This window comes from Propithecus coquereli, unplaced genomic scaffold (assembly GCF_000956105.1).
Source record: "Propithecus coquereli isolate 6110/MARCELLA unplaced genomic scaffold, Pcoq_1.0 Scaffold527, whole genome shotgun sequence".
NCBI lineage: Eukaryota > Metazoa > Chordata > Mammalia > Primates > Indriidae > Propithecus > Propithecus coquereli.
In genome coordinates this window covers 1562374-1581229 of record NW_012151141.1, presented here as the reverse complement: position 1 = coordinate 1581229, position 18856 = coordinate 1562374, and the positions used below count along the sequence as shown (strand labels likewise).

The following is an 18856-nucleotide window of genomic DNA, read 5'->3' as shown; positions in this document are numbered from 1 at the left end:
GAGGTTGCTGTGAGCTAGGCTGACGCCACGGCACTCTAGCCCGGGGAACACAGTGAGACTCTGTCTCAAAAAAAAAAAAAAATAGGTCTTTTTTCACCATTAACTTAAAAAAAAGTGAGAGCGGGGGAGAGAGCGCGTGCTCATGGGAGGAGGAATGAAAAGCTAACCCGTAGCTGAAGCCAAGAGTCTGCCTCCTTTCTTTTACACTCTTAGGTAGCGGAAGCTCAAAGGACAGCTTCAGGAATCCAACCTGGCCTGCACACTCTCGCGTAGGGGCTGCACTCAGTTCTGGACAAACAAGTCCCCGACAGGAAGTGAAAGCCCACATCTGTCGTCCTTCTAGACTTCACGCAGCACGTGGAAGACACACTCCAGAAGGCTGGTCTCTAAGGGAAGTGTGCAGTTTGCAAAGTACCTCAGGGCCATTTTCCGGGGCTCCTCCTCCCGCCTCCGCCCTGCATCGCTGGTGCTCAAGCCACAGGGCTTCGCTGGGAGGACGCACTAATCCCACCCTCTGAGCCGGGCTCCCACGAGGCAGTGGAATTCAAAATAAATGCTGGTAGGGTTCTCTCAGCCTGAGGTCACTCTGTCCCAGTTCAAGTCCTGTCCTTGCCGTTTATTGGCGGTGTGGCCTTTGAGTGGTAGCTTAGCCTGTCTGTGCCTCAGTTTCCTCATAGGCAAAATGGTAAAGGTAGTGTCACTGACCTCAAAGAATCACGGTGAGAATTAAAATAGATGGCATATGTGAAATGCTTAGCAAAAGGCCCAGCCCATAGTTATCATAATTAGTATCTTAGAACTTGGAGTTTCACATTGGTCCGACTCTAGGAAAAATGAATTGGCTGGCAAACCGGACCCAGGTGTTCTAGCAGGTATTGAAGTCTTTTGTTTCATTTTATTGCATTACATTTCTCACTGCAAATGAATAAAATGGCCACAGAAAGTATTTGTCGATAGGGGACTGGTTGAATTAGTTATGGGCCACCCTTCATTAGTGTGGAATATCAGGTATATTACAGATAAGAATACTAGGCAGCCCTTAAAATAAAGTAGATCTGTATTTTCCGACCTGGAAACATATCCCTGTCATATTAAAAAGTAGATTTTTTTTTAAAGTGCTGAAGACCAGTATGTAGAACATGACGCCGCTTTAAAGTAAAAGTCATTGGAAATCAAGCAGGGGGCGGGACGGAGGGCAAAAACACACCTAAAGGGTACAAATGAATACTATTCGGGTGATGGGCACATTTATAGCCCTGACTCAAGCCATGGATCAAAAAAATCTGTACCCCTTTAATACTTGGAAATAAAACAATTTTTTTAAAGGACTATAAATACGTCTGCTGGAATGCAGGGCACCTGTGCCCGGAACTACTCTTATGGTCGCGCCTCCGGGGCGGGGCCTGGGCAGGTGAGGTGAGACCTTCGTGTCTCCCTTCACTGATTCCACAAACATATAGCATATGGGTGACTTTGTTTGCATTTTTATTTATTTTTTTTAATAAATGCTTCTTCCATGAGAACAAGGTATATCGCAGCTGCCCGTTTACTGGCCTGTCTCTCGCTCGGGATGGAGGCTGGGCACGGACCCCCGGCTCTGATTCAGCCCCGCTGCACAGAGGGCCCCGTGCAGGTCGTGGGGGCCGTGGGATGAGCCACGCGCCCCTTCCCGCCCTCGAGGGGCCTCCGGGCCGGGAGGCAGGGCCCAACGTTCAAGGCTCAAGGGGCTCAAGAGAGACGTGGACTCAAGGGTCCTCTCCGCTCCTGGGATGGGGACCCCACCCCCATCCCCAGCTTCCTCCCCCAGCTGGGCTTAGCCACACTGGCCTTCTCTACCCCTCCAACGGCCATGCCTGCCTGTGTCCCGGCCTCAGAACTTGCTGTTTCTGCCTCCTGAGCTGTTCTTCTCCAAACCTCCCATGACCAGTCCCTTCCCGTCCTTCAGCTCCAGCTCACAGAGATCCCCCTGAGCCACCCTCTGTAATTTCTACTCCTCCCTTCCACTCTCCGGCATCATTTTGGCTACCTCCTGGTTTGCTATCCCCCACCGCCCAGGCTGTGAGCACCCCAAGAGCAGGGCTGTGCCTGTCACATTCTCTGCTTTATCTCTGGTACTTCAGTGTCTGCCATGTAGTAGTTGCTCAATAAATACTGGCTGCATAAATGAACAAACTGACCTCAGGATTCCCCAATGTGTGGCCCATAGCCAGGGCCACTGAGCTCTCCTGCAAAAGGACCCTGTGAAGAGGAATCCCTGGGCCCTTATTGAGGGAACTGAGGAATCCTCTTTGGGAACCATTTGATGAGGAAGGAGCTGGGAATGTGGGTGCAGATGAGGAATCAAACACAACCAGAGCAACTCAGCCCAGAGGGCATTTTCAGTGCCGTGGACCAGGAGTCCTATAGAACCCACCTCCCAACCCATGCCCCGGGTCTGGGGCTCTGGGCAGACCTGCCCATGGAATAGGACCAGGAAGACCAAGTATGCTTCTACTGCTCTGGGCTTAGAGGAAATAAAGGACTTCGGTCTTCTCAGCAGATGTTCGGGCAAACTTCCCCCATCCAAAATTAACAGGGACTGGCAGCCAGCACGAAACAGGCCCTTCCAAGTCTTAGTTAGAGGGGAAGAGAAGGGAGCCAACCGCTCTAGGCGAAGGGTTGGGTCTAGGAGAAGACTTAATTCTGCAAGAAAAAAAAATGGGGTGGGGGCATGGCTAAATGAACAGTATAGCCTTCGTTTTGACGTCACCGAAGGGCCGATTCAAGAAGACCCCCACCGGCCTGCACGAAGAATATGCATCAACAGCTAACACATGGTCCCGACGGTCAGTGTAAGGGCTTCTCTTTGCAGGCAGCTCTTGAATTCTACCAGGGAACGAAGCACGCAGGAGGCAGGAGGGCTGGCCTGGGTCGGGGCTGGAGCTGCAGCGGTCCGCCTGGATGCGCCGTGGGCTCAGGACAGCACTCCAGGAGAAACGAGCGAGCTCTCAAAAGGAGGAAGGCAAATCCATCCTCGTTTGGGCCATGAGCATGCCACTGGGCTCAAGGCAAGCACGGAGGAAATCAAAGTGTCAGCTTGTGTTAGGAAACTGTGCGTGAGGCTTCCCAGGCCTGGCCCTGCTTCTAAAAATTAGCCAAATAAAAATGGTTGAAGTCATTTCAGTCTGCTCTTTATGACTGCTAACTAGCAGAAAAAGGCGTCCTCCCTGGAAGCGTGGGCTCAGTGAGGTCAGCAGACTCGGGGGGCTCAGGAATGTCCCCTCAGCTTAGGATCTCACCTGTCCAACATGGTGACACCGCCCAAATGGACTGACTGGGATCTGGAAAGGAGTCCAGATTGCCCAGTCTGGCCTCCCCTGCCCCACCGCTTCCTCCTCGGTGGGCTTGACCAGCCCTCCCGTGCCGGGACAACTGCAGCAGCTGCTCGCTCACCTCCCAGCGTGCACTGGCGCCACCCCCCGCCAAGCCCATCCCTCGTCCAGATCGCCAGAGCGCTCTTAAACACATCCATCGGACCCTGCCGCGCCCCTCCTGGAAACCTCCGGCAACCACACGTTGCCTTGGGGATAAAAGCCACACCCCTCGACATGCCTGCGGGGCCGGGACAGTCTGCCCACCCCCTGCACCTCTGCAGGCTCAGCTCGCGTCACACAGCCCCTCTAGCACCAGCTGCCCGGGTCGGCTTTCAGTTCCTCGGGCGCCCTAAGCTCACCTCCATGCTGGGCCCCCGGCGCTAGGCGGTTCCTTCTGCCTCCAGCGCTCTTCTGGCAGTCCTCGCGGGCCGTTCTTTCCCAGCGTTAAGGCTCCGCTCAAAGCCACCTCCTCAGGGAAGTCCTCCCTGACCTCCCTACCCAGGGTCACCAGATTTAACCAATATAAATACAAGACATCCCGTTAAATTTGAATTTCAGAATGAACACTTTTTTATTACAAGTGTGTCCCAAGCTCCCTGCCATTGAAGAAACTCACTGTTTGAGATTTGAATTTAGTATTTCCCCCCCAACTCCATATCCTTTGCTCTCTCTTTCCTATGACCTGGTTTCACTGTCTTCATAGCATCTTCCCACACCTGAAAAGTGTCCTGCTTATAAACAAGTTTGAGACTGTCCACCCGCAAGGGCAGGGACCGCATCCACCATATGTCCTCAGTGCCTGACATGGTACTGCACACAGTAGGTGTTCAGCAAACATCTGAGTGGGTGGAGCAAGGCCAAAGAGCATGCGCTGAGGCTTGCTCAAGGTCAGCTTTGCACAGAGGCCGGGTCTCAGCTCCTCTCTGGTCCCACCCCAGGCGGAACTCCTTTGGGTGCTCGGTGATCATCTCTAATGTTCCCCACACCACACGTTCCAGATAGCCAGTGGCTTTGGGAACCAGGAAATTGGGGTTTCAGGCCCAGCCCTCCACTGACAAGCTCTGTCACCTCAAGGAAGTCTGCCAACCGCACCGTGTGACTCAGCTTCCCCATCTGCAAAATGGGGGAGGGGAGGGAGCGGGCCATTAGTCAAGCTCCCTCCAGCTGTCAGCTCAGAGGAGCCCGAGGGTCAGGGGTGAGGAGAGAGATTCACCTGCGCCAGGAAGGACTCTTCTCCCAGACAAGCAACCCCCGTGTGAAGTAAACCGAGGTTCCAGAGTACACGTAGAAGGGCAGTTGACGTTTCCTGAGCACCTACTATGTGCCTGACGCTTTCAGTTTGCTAATCTCTTTTTATTGCTAAAATGCCAACAACTCCATTTTAGAGATGGGGGAGACTGAGTCCCGAGGTACACAGTATGAGGCCGATCCAGGTTTCAGGCCACGTCTGCCGGAGGATCCAAAATCCAGCCTGTGAACTGGGAATTACACAAAGGCCTCTGGCACCAGGAACAATTTCTGATGGTGGAAACGCTTGGATCCAATGTGTTTTCTAATTAGAAAACTCATTTCTCTGTGGCCTCTTTCAACTGCATCCAAACAAAATGAACTGCAGGGTTCTCTTGCTTGGAAGTCTGTTCTCAAATGCAAGGGAACCCAAGCGGAGGCAAACATTTAGCTCTCTGAAAGTGAGACCATTTTCTCTATTCCCAGTGGGACGTCAGAGTTGCAATCTGGCCCATCTCGGGAGGGAGCTTCGTGTCCTAGCCAGGCTGTGGGTAAGTGGTGGGCTCCAGCCCAGGGGGCCGATGACACAGGGGACCTGAGTCACCAAGGGCAAAGGTCCGCAGAGTATTAGTCATTCCTGGCCCAGCCTGGAGTCTGACATTTCCCAGAGGGAAACCCCATCTAGAGAGACTCCCATACCGGCTCTATTGTTCCGGAGACCACCGCAGCAGCACCGCCAAACCCAGCGAGAGAGACAGGTGGGAGGAGGTGGTGTGGCTTCTCTAAGGTGGTTCCAATTTTTCCAGGATACTAATTCATGGAAAAACACTTAATTTGGCAAAAAAAAAAAAAAATTATTTTAAGCACACGCACTTATATTTATTAAACAAAGCTCAAAATACAACCTTTGGGGACCTCCAAGTAATAAAATGACTCAGATCAGGACATGATGACTCAGTGGGAAAGAGGGAATTCCACCGCCCACGCCTCCTTTCTAAAAAATCAATTTGCCCTCTTGACAGGTGATGGGAGCCTCTGCCATCAGGCTGTTCCAAGAAAATCGTCCAACAAAACAAAACAAAAATTTCTCTTCAAACAATTTAAGTTTCGAAGCTGAGTAATCCGACGCAGGCCCGTTTCCAACCTACGCCCCCGCGGGCCACGGAGAGCCAGGGAGCTGCTTGGCCCAGGCCGGGCCTGAATTAAGGAGGATTTACCAGCTGAAAAATTCCAAAACCCTGTGTCATGTGGAGGAACCTTCCAAAACATTGGATCCCACCCAGGCGCAGCGAGTCGCTCAAAGCCATGGCAACCCCGTTTCCGCTGCCACACCACTTTTATTTTTGTGTCCTTAGATTTTTTCCTGTTTTGCAATGTTTTGCTGGGACCCCCCGACTCCGCCTGTGGCCGGGGGCCAGGGTTCCCACTGAAGTTAGGAACAGCCTGGACTTCCCAGAGTGAACCGCGCCTGCAGGGTTACACATTTTTTAAATTTCAGAGAACACATAAACGGCGTTTCGGCAATTATTAAGAATGATAAATAGGGACGATCCTAATTGTTCTGTTTGGTTCCTCTTTGTCCTCTTTGACATGACTAGAAAATTACTCTGGAGTTGATAAGAAATGCTGCCTTGGGACTCCAGCTCTGTCATCAGTCATCGGCTGCGCACTGACCTGGGGCCCACGACTTGAAGTCTATGAGCCTCAGTTCCCGCACCTGTAAAATGGGGATAATGCCAGCTCCCTCTCAGGGCTGAAGTGACAACTGAAGGAGATGACACATTCATTCAACAATATGAATGAGAGTGGCGTGTGGTGGCTCACACCTATAATCTCAGCACTTTGGGAAGCTGAGGTGGGGGGATCACTTGAGGCCAGGAGTTCAAGACCAGCCTGGGCAACATAGTAAGACCCCATCTCTAAAAATAAAAAATAAAAAAAAAGTAAAAAAAAAAAAACACGACATGAATGAGCAACCTACTATGTACCAGGGACTGTTCTAGATGCTGAGGACACAGCAGCACACTGCTGTCAAGGAACTAAGAGTCTAGCATGGGAGACCAGATGATAACTGAGTAAACAGACAAGATAATCTCAAGAGTGCTGAGTGCTAGCAAGAAAGCAGAGCAGGACAATGGGACAGAAGGTGACAAGGCACAGGGGAGGTGGGTGGTGAAAGAGGGCCCCACTGGGAAAGTGAATCTGAGCTGAGACTGGAATAGGAGGAGGCAGCCTTGTAAAGCAAGAACATTCTAAGAGCGAACAGCAGGAGCAAAGGTCCTGCAACAGAACTTAGCTTGGGGTGTTCAAGGACAGAATGAAGCCAGGGGTTGCCGCAGCCAGGCGAGGGCAGGGGAAGAGGCTTACAGGCTGAGATCAGAGAGGTGGGCAAGCGCCAGATCACACACGCTCTTGCAACTCACAAAAATAAGTAAAAATAGTAATACAAATAGTATAATAATTATTATTATTACCGCTGCTATAAATAAGACGCCATTTTTCCAAAACACCGAGCTTTTCTAACTTAAGAAACACCACGCGGCCCCTCTCCTACTGTTTTTCCACCGTGCTCCGATCTGTCATCTTGCTGGAGTGGAAACTGCCAGTTCCATTTTAGTCGACGGCTATAAAAAGAACTTTGGAGCCGCTGGTGCCGATGACCAAACGCAGGCTAAGATTAGCCCAGGAGGCTGTCACCTTTCCTTAATGCAAGAAACAGCTGGGATTCCCCTTCCTTGGAAAACTTCAACTGTTCCGCCCCGCCCCGCAGCGCCCTTGCTGGCCAAACTGTCCATGGAGATGGGAACGGGGATGAGTTTTGGAAAAAAGAAGTTGAGCAACAGGGATTCCCCCTGCAGAAGGCCGCCCGGGCTGGGAGGTGAGCTCGTGGGGTCAAGAGAGCAGGACCGGCTCCCTGCAAACGCAAGGCGAGCCCCCTCTGTCAGAGCTGCGAGAGCTGGTTGTCCCCCGAAGAGAAGACCACTGCTTCTCTGGGGTGTCACAGGCGTCTCAGATGCCCCTCCTGGTCTCTTGTCGTCAACCCAGAAACTACATTCACCCGGGATTCTTAAGTTAGGCTCGAAGGGTCAGAAATGGATCCTCCCCGTGCCAGAGACCCACTGCAGAACTCAAGGGTCTCTGTCACCACAAAATGGTTCGAGTCCATGGCTCAGGGCCAATGGAGAGTCTTCAGGCAAATTAATGTGATTCAAAGCTTTTTAAAAGTAGAACAGCTAATGGTTCAAGGTGAGGACTCTGGAGCCAGGCTGCCTGGGGTCAAATCCTATCATTGCCCTTTACCAGCTGTGTGATCTTCACTAAGTTACTTAACCTCTCTGTGCTCAGTTTCTCATCAATAATACTGGGAGAACAGGAGTCTGTCTTGTAGGGCTGTCAGGAGGAATCATATCACATGCTTAGAACAAGGCCTGGCACATAGTTTTTATCATTACTTATTGTTTTTTTCAACGTCTTTAATTGTTCTGTCTTTGGTTCCATGAGATAAAATCTTACGCATCTTTGTCCTCTCACAGCCAAAATGTAACGATAATAATAATGATAAAAGCTAACATTTAATGAGTATTTTCAATGTGCCAAGCCCTATGCAAAGAACCTAATCTATATGGTCTCATTTAATCTTCCTACCTCGGGAGAAGTAAATCATCCTCTGTATTTTACAAAAGAGAAAATGTTTGCTCAGAGAAGGGAAGTGACTTACCCAGGACAACACAGCTATTAAATGCAGATCAGGGATTTGAACTGGGCCATCTACCCTCAGAGCCGGTGCTTGTGGCCCCCCAGAGCTTGGCCGGCCCCGCCCAGCCCCTGCAGCAGTATGTGTCAAGGAGATGATGACTATGGCCTGAGCAATGAGGATGCTGGGAGACCACACAAAAACAACACCACCATTCCGCGAGCGCTTACTATGCACTAAGTGCCTACTGCTCGTTTATGCGCTCGACGCTAAGAGGGAAGGACTTGTTTTACAGAGAGGGAAACCAAGGCACAGGGAGGCTGAACAACAGGACAATGCTGGGTATTGTCTATGGATGAGTCTCCCGACTTCTCCGAGCTCATCTGTGTGCCTCCTGGCCGTGCCAGCGGAGATGAGACGACACATGCCGCTGGCAGGCCAAGGCTGGCCCACGCTTCTTAACATTCAGTTTTTTGAAGTTGAAACAGGCTCTGTGTTTTCCTCCCTTCAAGAGGTGAAATTTCTTCCGAAATCAAGAGAACGGAAGCCAGACAGTAAATGCCTCATTCGTTCATTCAACAGATGCTTAATTGACGCCCCTGGGTAGCTTCAAAGTAATTAAGCTCCCAGAACACTTGAAAGCTGGCTGGCTCCTAAGTACTTGAGGAACTTGGTGGGATCCAGCCTCCACCCTTCCTACACAGTTCCATCAGCCCCCTGCAGAGGCTCTGTCAACCTAGACATGAGTAACAAACGCTTATACCTTATCAGCGTTTTCCCCTCTGCCAATAAGGTGTTTTGAAGCCGTTTGTTTCTTGCAAAAGTCAGCAGAAGGCCGGCAGGATGGTTTCCTGCTACTGGAGGTGCATCAAAGCTGTAGAAGCTACGCTCATGTGGTTATTTACATTTCATGCCACTCCCCCTGCTCAAGAACCTGCTATGACTCCCTATTACCTTACCCAGAACCAGACAAAACTGAGGCCACGTCTCTGTCTGGCACTAAGAAAAGGCTCTCTTCTGGCCTCTGCATACTCATCCAAATATATTTCCCAGTGTTAACCAGCCTCCACTCTAGCCACATCGGTTTGCTCTCTGATTTACAAGAGCCTAGCCAATTCTTACTACACAGAGTATTTATGCTGGCCCACCACCACCTGCAAAATAAGCCTCCCCAAAAAGGCATCAAGACACTTTTAAAAACATAGACATGCCTCTTGATTCCATGACACCACACACAATCCCGAACCCTAGGCAACAGCAACGACAAACGGTATTAGCTAACACCTACTGAATACCAACTACATGCTACCTTACTGTTACAACACCGACTTATTGTTGTAAGTACTTAACACATACGAAGTCTTAATCTCACGACCACCCTGTGGGGTAGGACTGTCATCATCTGCATCATACAGATGAAGAAACTGCTGCCCAGAAAGTTTAAAGAACCTGCCCAAGGTCACACAGCTAGAGAGTCGTGGCGCTGGGTTTTGAACGCGAGCAGCCTGACCCGAGAGCAGGAGCGGTCACCTAGCTGACCAAAGGATCGTAGAGGACGTTCATCACTGAGCTGCCGGAATAGCGTAAGGCTGGAAGCAGACTGACGCCCAATACAAATAGAATGGTTAAGGTGCTGCAAGACCGCACGACGGAACGCAGTCAGTCATGTAAAACCAAGTTCTCAAAGAGTGTCGATTACCTCAATAAACGTTCATGATGTATTGCTATTTAAAAAACAGGATTAAAAGTATATATACAGAAAGATTTCAGTATAGACAGGGACCGCTCAGGCAACAGAGCCCTGTGCCTGCTGGGTGAGCCCCCCCGGGGCAAAGGCGGCAGAGCCCAGTCCTCCCACGGCTCCTGCTTTGCAGGACCACCGGGGACGGGGGGAGATGCGCAGTAACTGTCCTTTTTTAGTTTTTTGCAATGTCTTTGTCAAACCTCTTTAAAATAAATTCTGCCTCCCATCATGCCTTCAAAGTAAGGGCACAGGGCCAGCCCATTCCAAAAAGAGGCTTTGTGTGAGTTGGAAAGAAGCACCCCTTCCCCAAGACATTGTGCTTCCACCTCTCAGAAGCTGTCTTAGTAACATACAGACCCATGATGTATCGTTTGAATGACAGCCCTCAAAGGAGGCACCCTTGTGCAGTGCACAATGCCCACAACTGGACAACCTGCCTGTTATATTCTCTGGATCATCCTAAGGACAATAAACAAATAAATCAGCAAACATCAACACCCTGTTGAATTAACCTACTGAAATCATGCCTGTTAAGAAAAAAAAATTAGGTCTAGCATCCAAAAGTACCCCAAGTTATTCGCACTAATTTCCTTCTAACAACACGTTTCAATAATTGCTTAACCTGGTATTTTCCGACTTCAGATCTGTATCTTTTTACCACATCCCCACTGGAAAAAGACATTAACAGACAGTACACCAAAGAAAGAATACCCATGGCCAAAAACATTAAACTTCTCATAGTAAAGAAGTGCAAAGTACAAAGAAATACTAATCCCACAATGATATTGTTAATTTCAAAAATACCGTGTCTGGGATGGGGTGAAAAGTATTACTGACATGGTAGAAGTTTCAATTTATAGATTTCTGGAAGGTAATTTAGTAATATGTATTTAAAGCCCTCAAAATGACTATCCAAATTCCACTGCTAGGAATAAACTCTAAATAAAAAAGATACACAGATGCATGTATAAGAAGATTAATTAATCCTAAAAGTATAAAAAGATTAGTTGCAGTACCACTTATAATAAAAATATAAGTAGCCAATGTTTATTGGCTTATGCTATACCTGGTGCTGTTATAATTACTTAACATGTATCAGCTCATTTAATGTTCATGACAACCCTATGGGGGGTAAGAACTCTTGTTATTTTTATTACATATATGAAAAAATCAAGGCACAGAAAGGTCAGGTAATTTGCCTAAGATCACAGAGCAAGCAAGTAGCAAAATCAGGATTTGAACCCAGGATTTCCAGGTCCAGAGCTTGCATGCTTAATCATCACACTGTTTGGCCTCCCTTCTTATGATAGGAAAATGGTTAAAAAGTTTGCTTCTCTGTGTGAACATAATAATTTAAAAAAAGAGTTAAAGGTAGGGGATAAGCAAAACCACCTAAAATCAGTTAAAATACAGCATGGCACGTTCATGCGATGGTGAACAGTGTGGCCTTTGTCATCTCTGAAGGCACAATGAGTAAAGAGAGCAGGGTATGAACCTCCGTATGGTGGGATCTACCCCCAAATGAGTGTCGTGTAGAAGAGAGATGGTCACTTCCGTACAGCCGCTGAAAGCCCACTGACCTGTGGTCTTCTCAGTAAACACGACTTTGGACTCGGCCGTGAAGTTCTGCCCCGTGAGGATCATTTGCTGGCCGCCGTAGACCAGGCAGCTGTCGATGTCTTGTCTTTCCACCATGGGCAGCTCGTGGGCGGATCGCTGGGCTGAGGGTGAGAGAGAGAGAGAGGTCACTGCGATGGTGACAAGGGGAGATGTCTGCATGAAAGAGGCGGTCTGCTTTCATGGTCATGAGACACAACCCACACGTGTCACCTGTTGTCATCAAAAAGTGGAACCATCACTCCTGACAACCGGTGACCCTGCAAATGTTAATGTCCTCGTAAAAAGTGGCCTAAGTCATTTGAGGTAATTTCCTTCTAACAACATGTTTTGTGTTTACGAATCAAGAAACAGATGCCTGTTCTCCTTCCAGGGAAGACAGGTGAACGAGAATTTGACATTTTACTTTTTTATAAAAGGACGGGCAAACCCATTTTTTCCTGGGAGGTTTCCTCTGTTAAAGTATGCCCTCTCCTTGCGTATTTGATGGCAGCCGAAACCTGAGGGCATCGCGCAGGCCAAACTTAGCACCCGGCTCCTGGGGCTTAGACGTGTTCACTTTGGAATCCATTCGTGATGCTTCCCAAGGTCTTAAGACACCCCTGATCTACCCCCATGACCTCATTTTCTAGAACTCTCCCTCGCTCACTCTGCTCCAGCCATACTTCTAGAACATCCTCGCTGTCTCTCAAACACACTCGGCACGCGCCTCCCTCTGAGCGTTTGCACGAGCCAGCGCCTCTCTTTGCCAGGTACCTGCGTGGCTGCCTTCCTCACCTCCTGCAGTTTCTGCTCAATGTCACCTCCTCTGAGAGGCCTCCCTGACCCACAGCGAAAACAGCAGTACCGGCCTGTCTGTCTCTTTCTTCCTGTCTCCTTTATCCTACTTCGTTCTGCTTTGCTTGTCTCCATAGAACATTTCACTTTCAGATACATGACATGTGGCTCTTATCGGTTTCTCTTCCCTCATCTCTCCGCCTGCTAGAATGCAAACCCCGGGAGGGTGGCGCTTCGCTTTGTGTACTGCTGCAAGCCCGGCGGGGCGGCGGGAGCAGCGTCCAGGACTTAGAAGAAGACTCAGTAGTGGGTGGGTGGACGAGTGGATAGATGTATCTCAATGTATCTGCTAGTTTACCTCTGTATCCTCATCTGTATCTATAAAGAACGAAGTATAGAGGGACCGGCGGGCGCTGAACACTAAACCGGAATGCTATGCTTGAATGCTCACGGCAACCCTCAGAGGAAGGAAGTATTAAAATTATTCACATTTGACTGGGGAGAAAACTAAAGCTAAGAGAAGTCAGGTTGCCACTTGGCCAAGGGTATACGGTGAAGCTTAGATTTGAGCCCTCAAAAGCAAGTGTCTCTAGCTCCAGAGCCCAGTCCCTTAGCCAATCTAGCAGGCGAGAGACTATTCTAGAAGGCAAGATGTAGGAAAGACTGAAGACCCCCTCCAGCTGCCCTCCCTGGGCAGGTGAGAAACAGAGAACAGGCGCAGCCATGACCGGGCCCTGCCTCCCCAGCCTCGCCTTCCAGCGTGGGCCGAGAGGCCGGCCCTCCCCCGGTGAGTCAGTCTAAGCTGCTGGCATGCCTCCCGGAGCCCGGAGAGCTGGGCGGAGGGCCAGCCCTTTCCATGCCAGGGGCCTGCGGACCTCCTCATCCGGGAGCCGAGGCAGCAGCCGCGTGAGGCCCAAGGCTCAATCCTAACCCTTTCCTCCCGCCCTGCCTGGGCCTCCGTCTGCTGGGGCCACGTGGACGGGGCAAGGATGCGCTTGGCAGCATCTCGGGAGTCTATCGAGCACCAGCCAGAGGCTTCCAGACACTTCACCTTGAAAGCACAACCTAGCAACTTGCAACGATCCCCTTGATGGGGCTCCCCTCCCAGCTGGGCCGGGCTCTCCCTGTTCCCAGAGACCCGCCTGCCAGCGCTGTTCCGCGGGGCTGCCAGCCACAAGCATACACTAAAAAGGCCTCTCTGCAGAAGCTGCTAATTTCTCCCACATGGGCTGGGTTATTAATCCTTTCTTTCAATATTGGAGCTTTCTGATGACTTCCTAATTGAGCTGCCACAAATGGAGATTTATTAGCAGCGAAAACAGCAGCTGCAGGTCCCCGCTTTTAAGATCTGCCTTTGATGAAGGTGAGGAGCTTCTGGGGGCTTCTGGCCCTGGGAATGGGTGGGGAGGTGGCAAGAGCCATCCCGCCCATTTCACAGGTGGAAAGCCTGAGTCATCACTACTGGGCCAGCCGGCCAAGGGCCCGCAGCCAGCAGGGCCCAGGCTGGAGGCCGGAGGCTGGCTGGGCCGGCTGCCCCCTGCGCCGCAGCAAACACAACTCCTCTATTTCCCGAAGAACCTCCCTGCTTCTCCCTCAAAGCCTCAATCTCAAGCAACCCACCGATCCCACCTTTGTCAAGTTTGCACTCCCTACTCTTTACCTGAAGGAAAACTTACTGTTGAAATGAAACTTTCAGGACAGAGAAAAGCGAGAAAGCAAAGAAGGGGGTCCAGCCCAGCAGCCTGCAAGCCTTTATCCGCACTGCAGCCTTAGAACTCGAAGCGTGGGATGGGGCGTCAGCGTCACTGGGGAGCTTGTCAGAACTGCAGCACCTCAGGCCCCGGCCTGCACCTACTGAGCCCGAATCTGCAGTTTAACAAGGAATCCGGGGCTTCTGTCTCAGCCCTGGCTGCACACTGAACATCAGCTGGGGAGCTAAAAAACAGGCCGACATCCGGGTTCCAGTTCTACAGCAAGGTTTCTCGACTCCCACGCTGCTGACACTCGGGGCTGGACAACTCCTTGTCGTGGCCCATCCTGTGCAGCGTGCTGTGTTCACAGCACTCCTGGCTCCTGCCCACCGGATGCCAGGCACACCCCACGCCCTAGTTGTGACAATGAAAATCATCTCCACACATGGCTGGATGGCCCCTGGAGAAGAGGGTGCACCATCATCCCTGGTTGAGAACAGCTGTTCTAGAGATACGGCTTAAATGGTCTGGAAGTAAGACCCCAGCACAGTCTAGTTTTTTTTAAAATAATCTTCAGAGGAGTCCAATGGACCAGAGGTTTGACGGGTGGCACCATCACCGCAGCACGATGCAAGGCCCTGAGAGCCGCAGGAGGAGCGTACAGAGCTAACTGCTGCTCGGGCTCCAGGGTCAGAAAACCATAGTCTGAGTCCTGTGTCTGCCACCTCCCTGCTGTGTGACCTTGGGCAACTCACTTCACCTCTCTGAGTCACCAAGGCTTCCCCTGTAAAATCTTTACAGTACCTGCCCTCTTGGGTCTACTGCAAGCTGTCCAAGAAATCCTATGCATAAATACGTGGATGTGGTCAGTACGTAGCTGGTAAAGTATCAACCCAAAGGTCCACCAACGGACAAATAGGTGAATACACAGTGCACTCACACGGAATATTACTCAGCCATGAAAAGGGACGAAGCGCTGATTCCACACCCGAAGAGGGTTGAACGTTGAAAACATTATGCTAAGTGAAAGGAGCCAGATGCAAAAGGACAAATAGTATATGGTCTCGTGTACATGAAACATCTAGAGGAGGCAAACGCATAGAAACAGAAAGCAGACGGGCGTTTCCAGGGGCTGGGGAAGGAGACTGAGCAGTGACTGCTGATGGGTGCAGGGTTATGTTTTTATGGTGATGAAGAAGTTCCGTAAGTAGAGGGTGGTGGTAGGTGCATAATATTGTGAAGGTACTTAATGCACTGACTTGTACACTTTAAAATGGTTAAAATGACAAATTTTGTGTTGTGTGCATTTTCCCACAACAAAAGAAAATACCCAATATAAGACAAGGAGCCCGCGCCCAGCACACAGTAATTGCCCAAGATGCTGTAGTGTTTACTCTCACTGACTTTCAAAACGCTGCTCTTTTCCTTGCTTAGTCATTTTCAAAACGTTTTCCTTGTTATCTTTGTAAACCCTTAAATCACAGCCCTACAGCAGTAGCAAGGAAGACACCATAAGTCCCATCTTACAGAGGAGCAAACAGGGGCTCAGAACTCAGCTGTGGCTCTCAGACCGTCAACAAAGGCAGCTCCTGCCCCTGGTAAGGCTGCAGTGTTAGACAACCCCACTGGGCGACCCTTGTAAGGGTTTTCACAGCTCTGAGCCTCAGTTTCTCCATCTGTAAAATGGGGCTGTTAACGCTCGCACTTCGCAGGTCGTCATGAGGCTCAGATAGGTGAGTTGATGAAATGCACATTCGGCTCAATAAACATTGGTCAGCAAGGTTAACAACACTAAAAGCTTCAGCTTCTTGAGTAATTGCCACATGCCAGCCACAGGATCAACACCGTTGTCTTATAATAGACCTTTGACCAAATATGAGCAGACCACATCCGCTCGCTTACACAGACCACCTCCACCACTGTTCTTGGTGGATCCTGACCCCAGCGGCCAGCATCTCTCCAGGTGTGGCTCCCAGGCCATCTGCGGGGAACCCTCTGGTTGGGGGAGGGCTTAATAGAAATGCAGAAGCCCAGGCCACAGCCCCACCCCAGAGCCCCAGTCTATTAGGCAGAGGCCGGATTTGCATTTCAACAGTCTTTCCAGGTGGCTTGTTACACACACTTGTTTAAGAGCCAAGTTCCACACTGAAGAGGCCACCTGAGGACAGGGGAAGTCCTCCAGAGCAGGCCCCAGTCCTCAGAGGCAGAGCAAATGGAATCCAATCAGCCCCGAAAGAGGAACTGAGGAAGCAAACAGCAGCCCACATCACTCCCCAGGCTCCAGTCCTCTGCTGCTCTGTGATGCACCCTCCATCACCTATGGCTGCGAACTGGGGTGACTCCTCCAGGGCCTGTGGGAGGGCTCTCAGGAAGCCCAGGGGGCCTCCCAGGCCTAGACCCCCAACACCTGTTGGGCTTTGCATTCATTTCGAGATTGCAGAAAAAATCCCAAGTGCGCAGCTGCGGTTTTCTAACCCTACCAGGGGCCTCTGCTTTAAAGCCATGCTTGAGGGCCTGAGTCTGGCCTGGGGGTGACGCCTTGACCTCTGCTCCAGCTCGAGCTCCAAGACGGCCCCTGCAACGGGACTCCCCCTCCTGCCCCCGGATTCTGGCACGTCATAAAGTGGCTCGGGGCTTCTGTATTTTTACGAGCTCTGAATCAACAGGGCGCTGTTGGTTTAACCAGTTTGGGTGTTTACTTTCACCAGCGACAGTGCTGATGTGCGGCAGAGCAGTGGCCTCTGCAAAGGCTCAGGGAGGGAAATTCACACCAGCACGGGGTCCCCCAGGTTGGCCTGAGCAGGCCCAGAAATGGGATTTTACCGCCTGTCCGCGATTCGCCCTGCTGTAGAATTGGGTGGCCAAGAAGGACGATCTCTACCCAAGAGCGTCAGGAGGGGCCAGAGGCAGTTCAGCTCTGCAGAAGGGGCAGGTTCTGTCAACAGCAGCAAACTACAGATGCCATGGAGCGCGCAGGTCCCCAGGCACGTCGTGTACGGGTTTCTGTTTATGTTATAAAACACCCACACGGTCGAGGCGATTTAGGGTCGTGGGTAAAAGTAAGGATGCTGCAGAGTGACTGCCCGAGTTCAAGGCCCAGCTCAGTGACAGCTTTGGGACTTTGGGCAAGTCACTCAAGCTCTTTGCCTCCATTTTCTCATCTATAAAATGGGGATAATTGTGGCACCCGCCTCACTGGGCTATTTGCAGATTAAATGAGCTAATGCAGGGACGTGCGAGACGCCTCGTCAGGACTCGACGAGGGTTAGCTATGTCTGTTTTCATTGTTCAACTCCGTGAGACCACAGAGCAGGAATCACTCGCACAGCTGAGGGCACTGAGCTATGCCCGCCAGTTCACAGCTAAGTGAGCGGACTGGCAGGATCTGGACCCAGACTGCGGGACTCCGCTGCTGCAAGGAGCCCTTTTCCAGTGAAACAGGGAAGGACCCCGTGGGAAAGCCACTGGGCGTCCTCGCAGGAAGAGTCCTCCGTCCTCCCAGCCATCCAGGTGCTCCGGCTGCTGCACACACGCCCTCCTTGTCTCTACGGCAGGCCTCGTCCTCGGCCGGCAGCCTGGCCCAGCCGGGCCCAGCTCGGCCTAGAACGGGGGCCGACTCACGCCTCGCCTGGGACTGGCAGGCAGGGCCAGCAGCCAGACCCCTCGGCTTCCACTCGGGCCCTCTCGGGGTCTTCCCTGGGAAGTGGGGAGGTGGCGCGGCGGGACCCAGTTCCCCCTTAGCGTGGGGCTCGCCTCTGTGAGGAAACTGTCAGCATTCCCAGTACGGGAGTGGGTACGGCGTGCACAGATACATAGGATCTGGGGTGCGCGGGACCAGGTTCTAGCTCGGGACCTCAAGGGCCTCCGCTTCCTCACACAGAACACAGAGCGCCAGCACCCACCCTGCGAGACCTACACCTCCTCTCACCCTGCCCCACCCACACGGCGCCAGCTGCAGAGTAGGAGCTGGCGTCTCCCTCTCCTGATCAGACCATCACTCTGCCACCCCGGCGCACTAACGGGTGCTCCTTCAGAATAGTCCCGGATGTTTCCCCAGAACAAGACCCTCCCCAGCGCTCCATGAATGCCCAGTGGCTGAGGGACCCAGGCAGCCTAGACAGAGAACAGAGCCTGGCCTATAACCCCAGCTCTGCCCTCTGCCTTGCCAGCCGTGTGACCGCAGCAAGTCTTGCCCCTCAGAGGCCCAGCCAGGTAGCCACACACTCCGCGAGGGCAGCTTCTTGTGCCTCAGTCCCTGGCACACGTCAGTGCAGCGTTTCTGAACGAACGGATTGAGCAAGTCTTTAAGATGGGCCTCCTGGGGTCACGAGGAGGATGGAAACAAGTCAAGTGTGTTTGTGGGCACACCGTAGGCGTTCACGAGGGCAATTTGCCTTCCCTGTTCCTACGTAACCAGCCCAGCAAAGGGCCAGACAGGTAACCGTATTGATCAGCAGAGAAACCACCCCAATCCCAGGCTCTCAGAAAAATCAACTTTCCTGCAATCACCCACCCACCCGGCCCACTCCACCGGCCAGATAAGCATCTGGGTTCCTTCCCGCAGCAGGGTGTGTTGCCTGCTGCCGGCTCACCTGGAACAATGCGTGCTTGCTAAACTCCCACACCTGCCTACTGCTGCCTAAGGCTGTGGTCTCCCTGCAGGGACAGGGTGGCAGCCAGAGGTATGGGAAGTCTCCTCTGCAGAGTCATGGGAGGGCTGCACGTGAGACCATGAGATTTGTCCAGACTGGGC

At 51.6% G+C, this 18856-nt stretch overlaps 1 protein-coding gene across 5 annotated transcripts in view; it reads right to left on the bottom strand.

Moving 5' to 3' along the window:
• Window positions 1-18856, bottom strand: part of NFATC2 (nuclear factor of activated T-cells, cytoplasmic, calcineurin-dependent 2) — a 149126-nt gene that overhangs the window by 44226 nt on the left and 86044 nt on the right. For all 5 annotated transcript variants that reach the window (XM_012656910.1, XM_012656909.1, XM_012656911.1 and 2 more), the window contains exon 6: window positions 11599-11739. In XM_012656910.1, the coding sequence (XP_012512364.1) occupies window positions 11599-11739 (141 nt within the window). The remainder of the gene's footprint in view (window positions 1-11598; window positions 11740-18856) is intronic.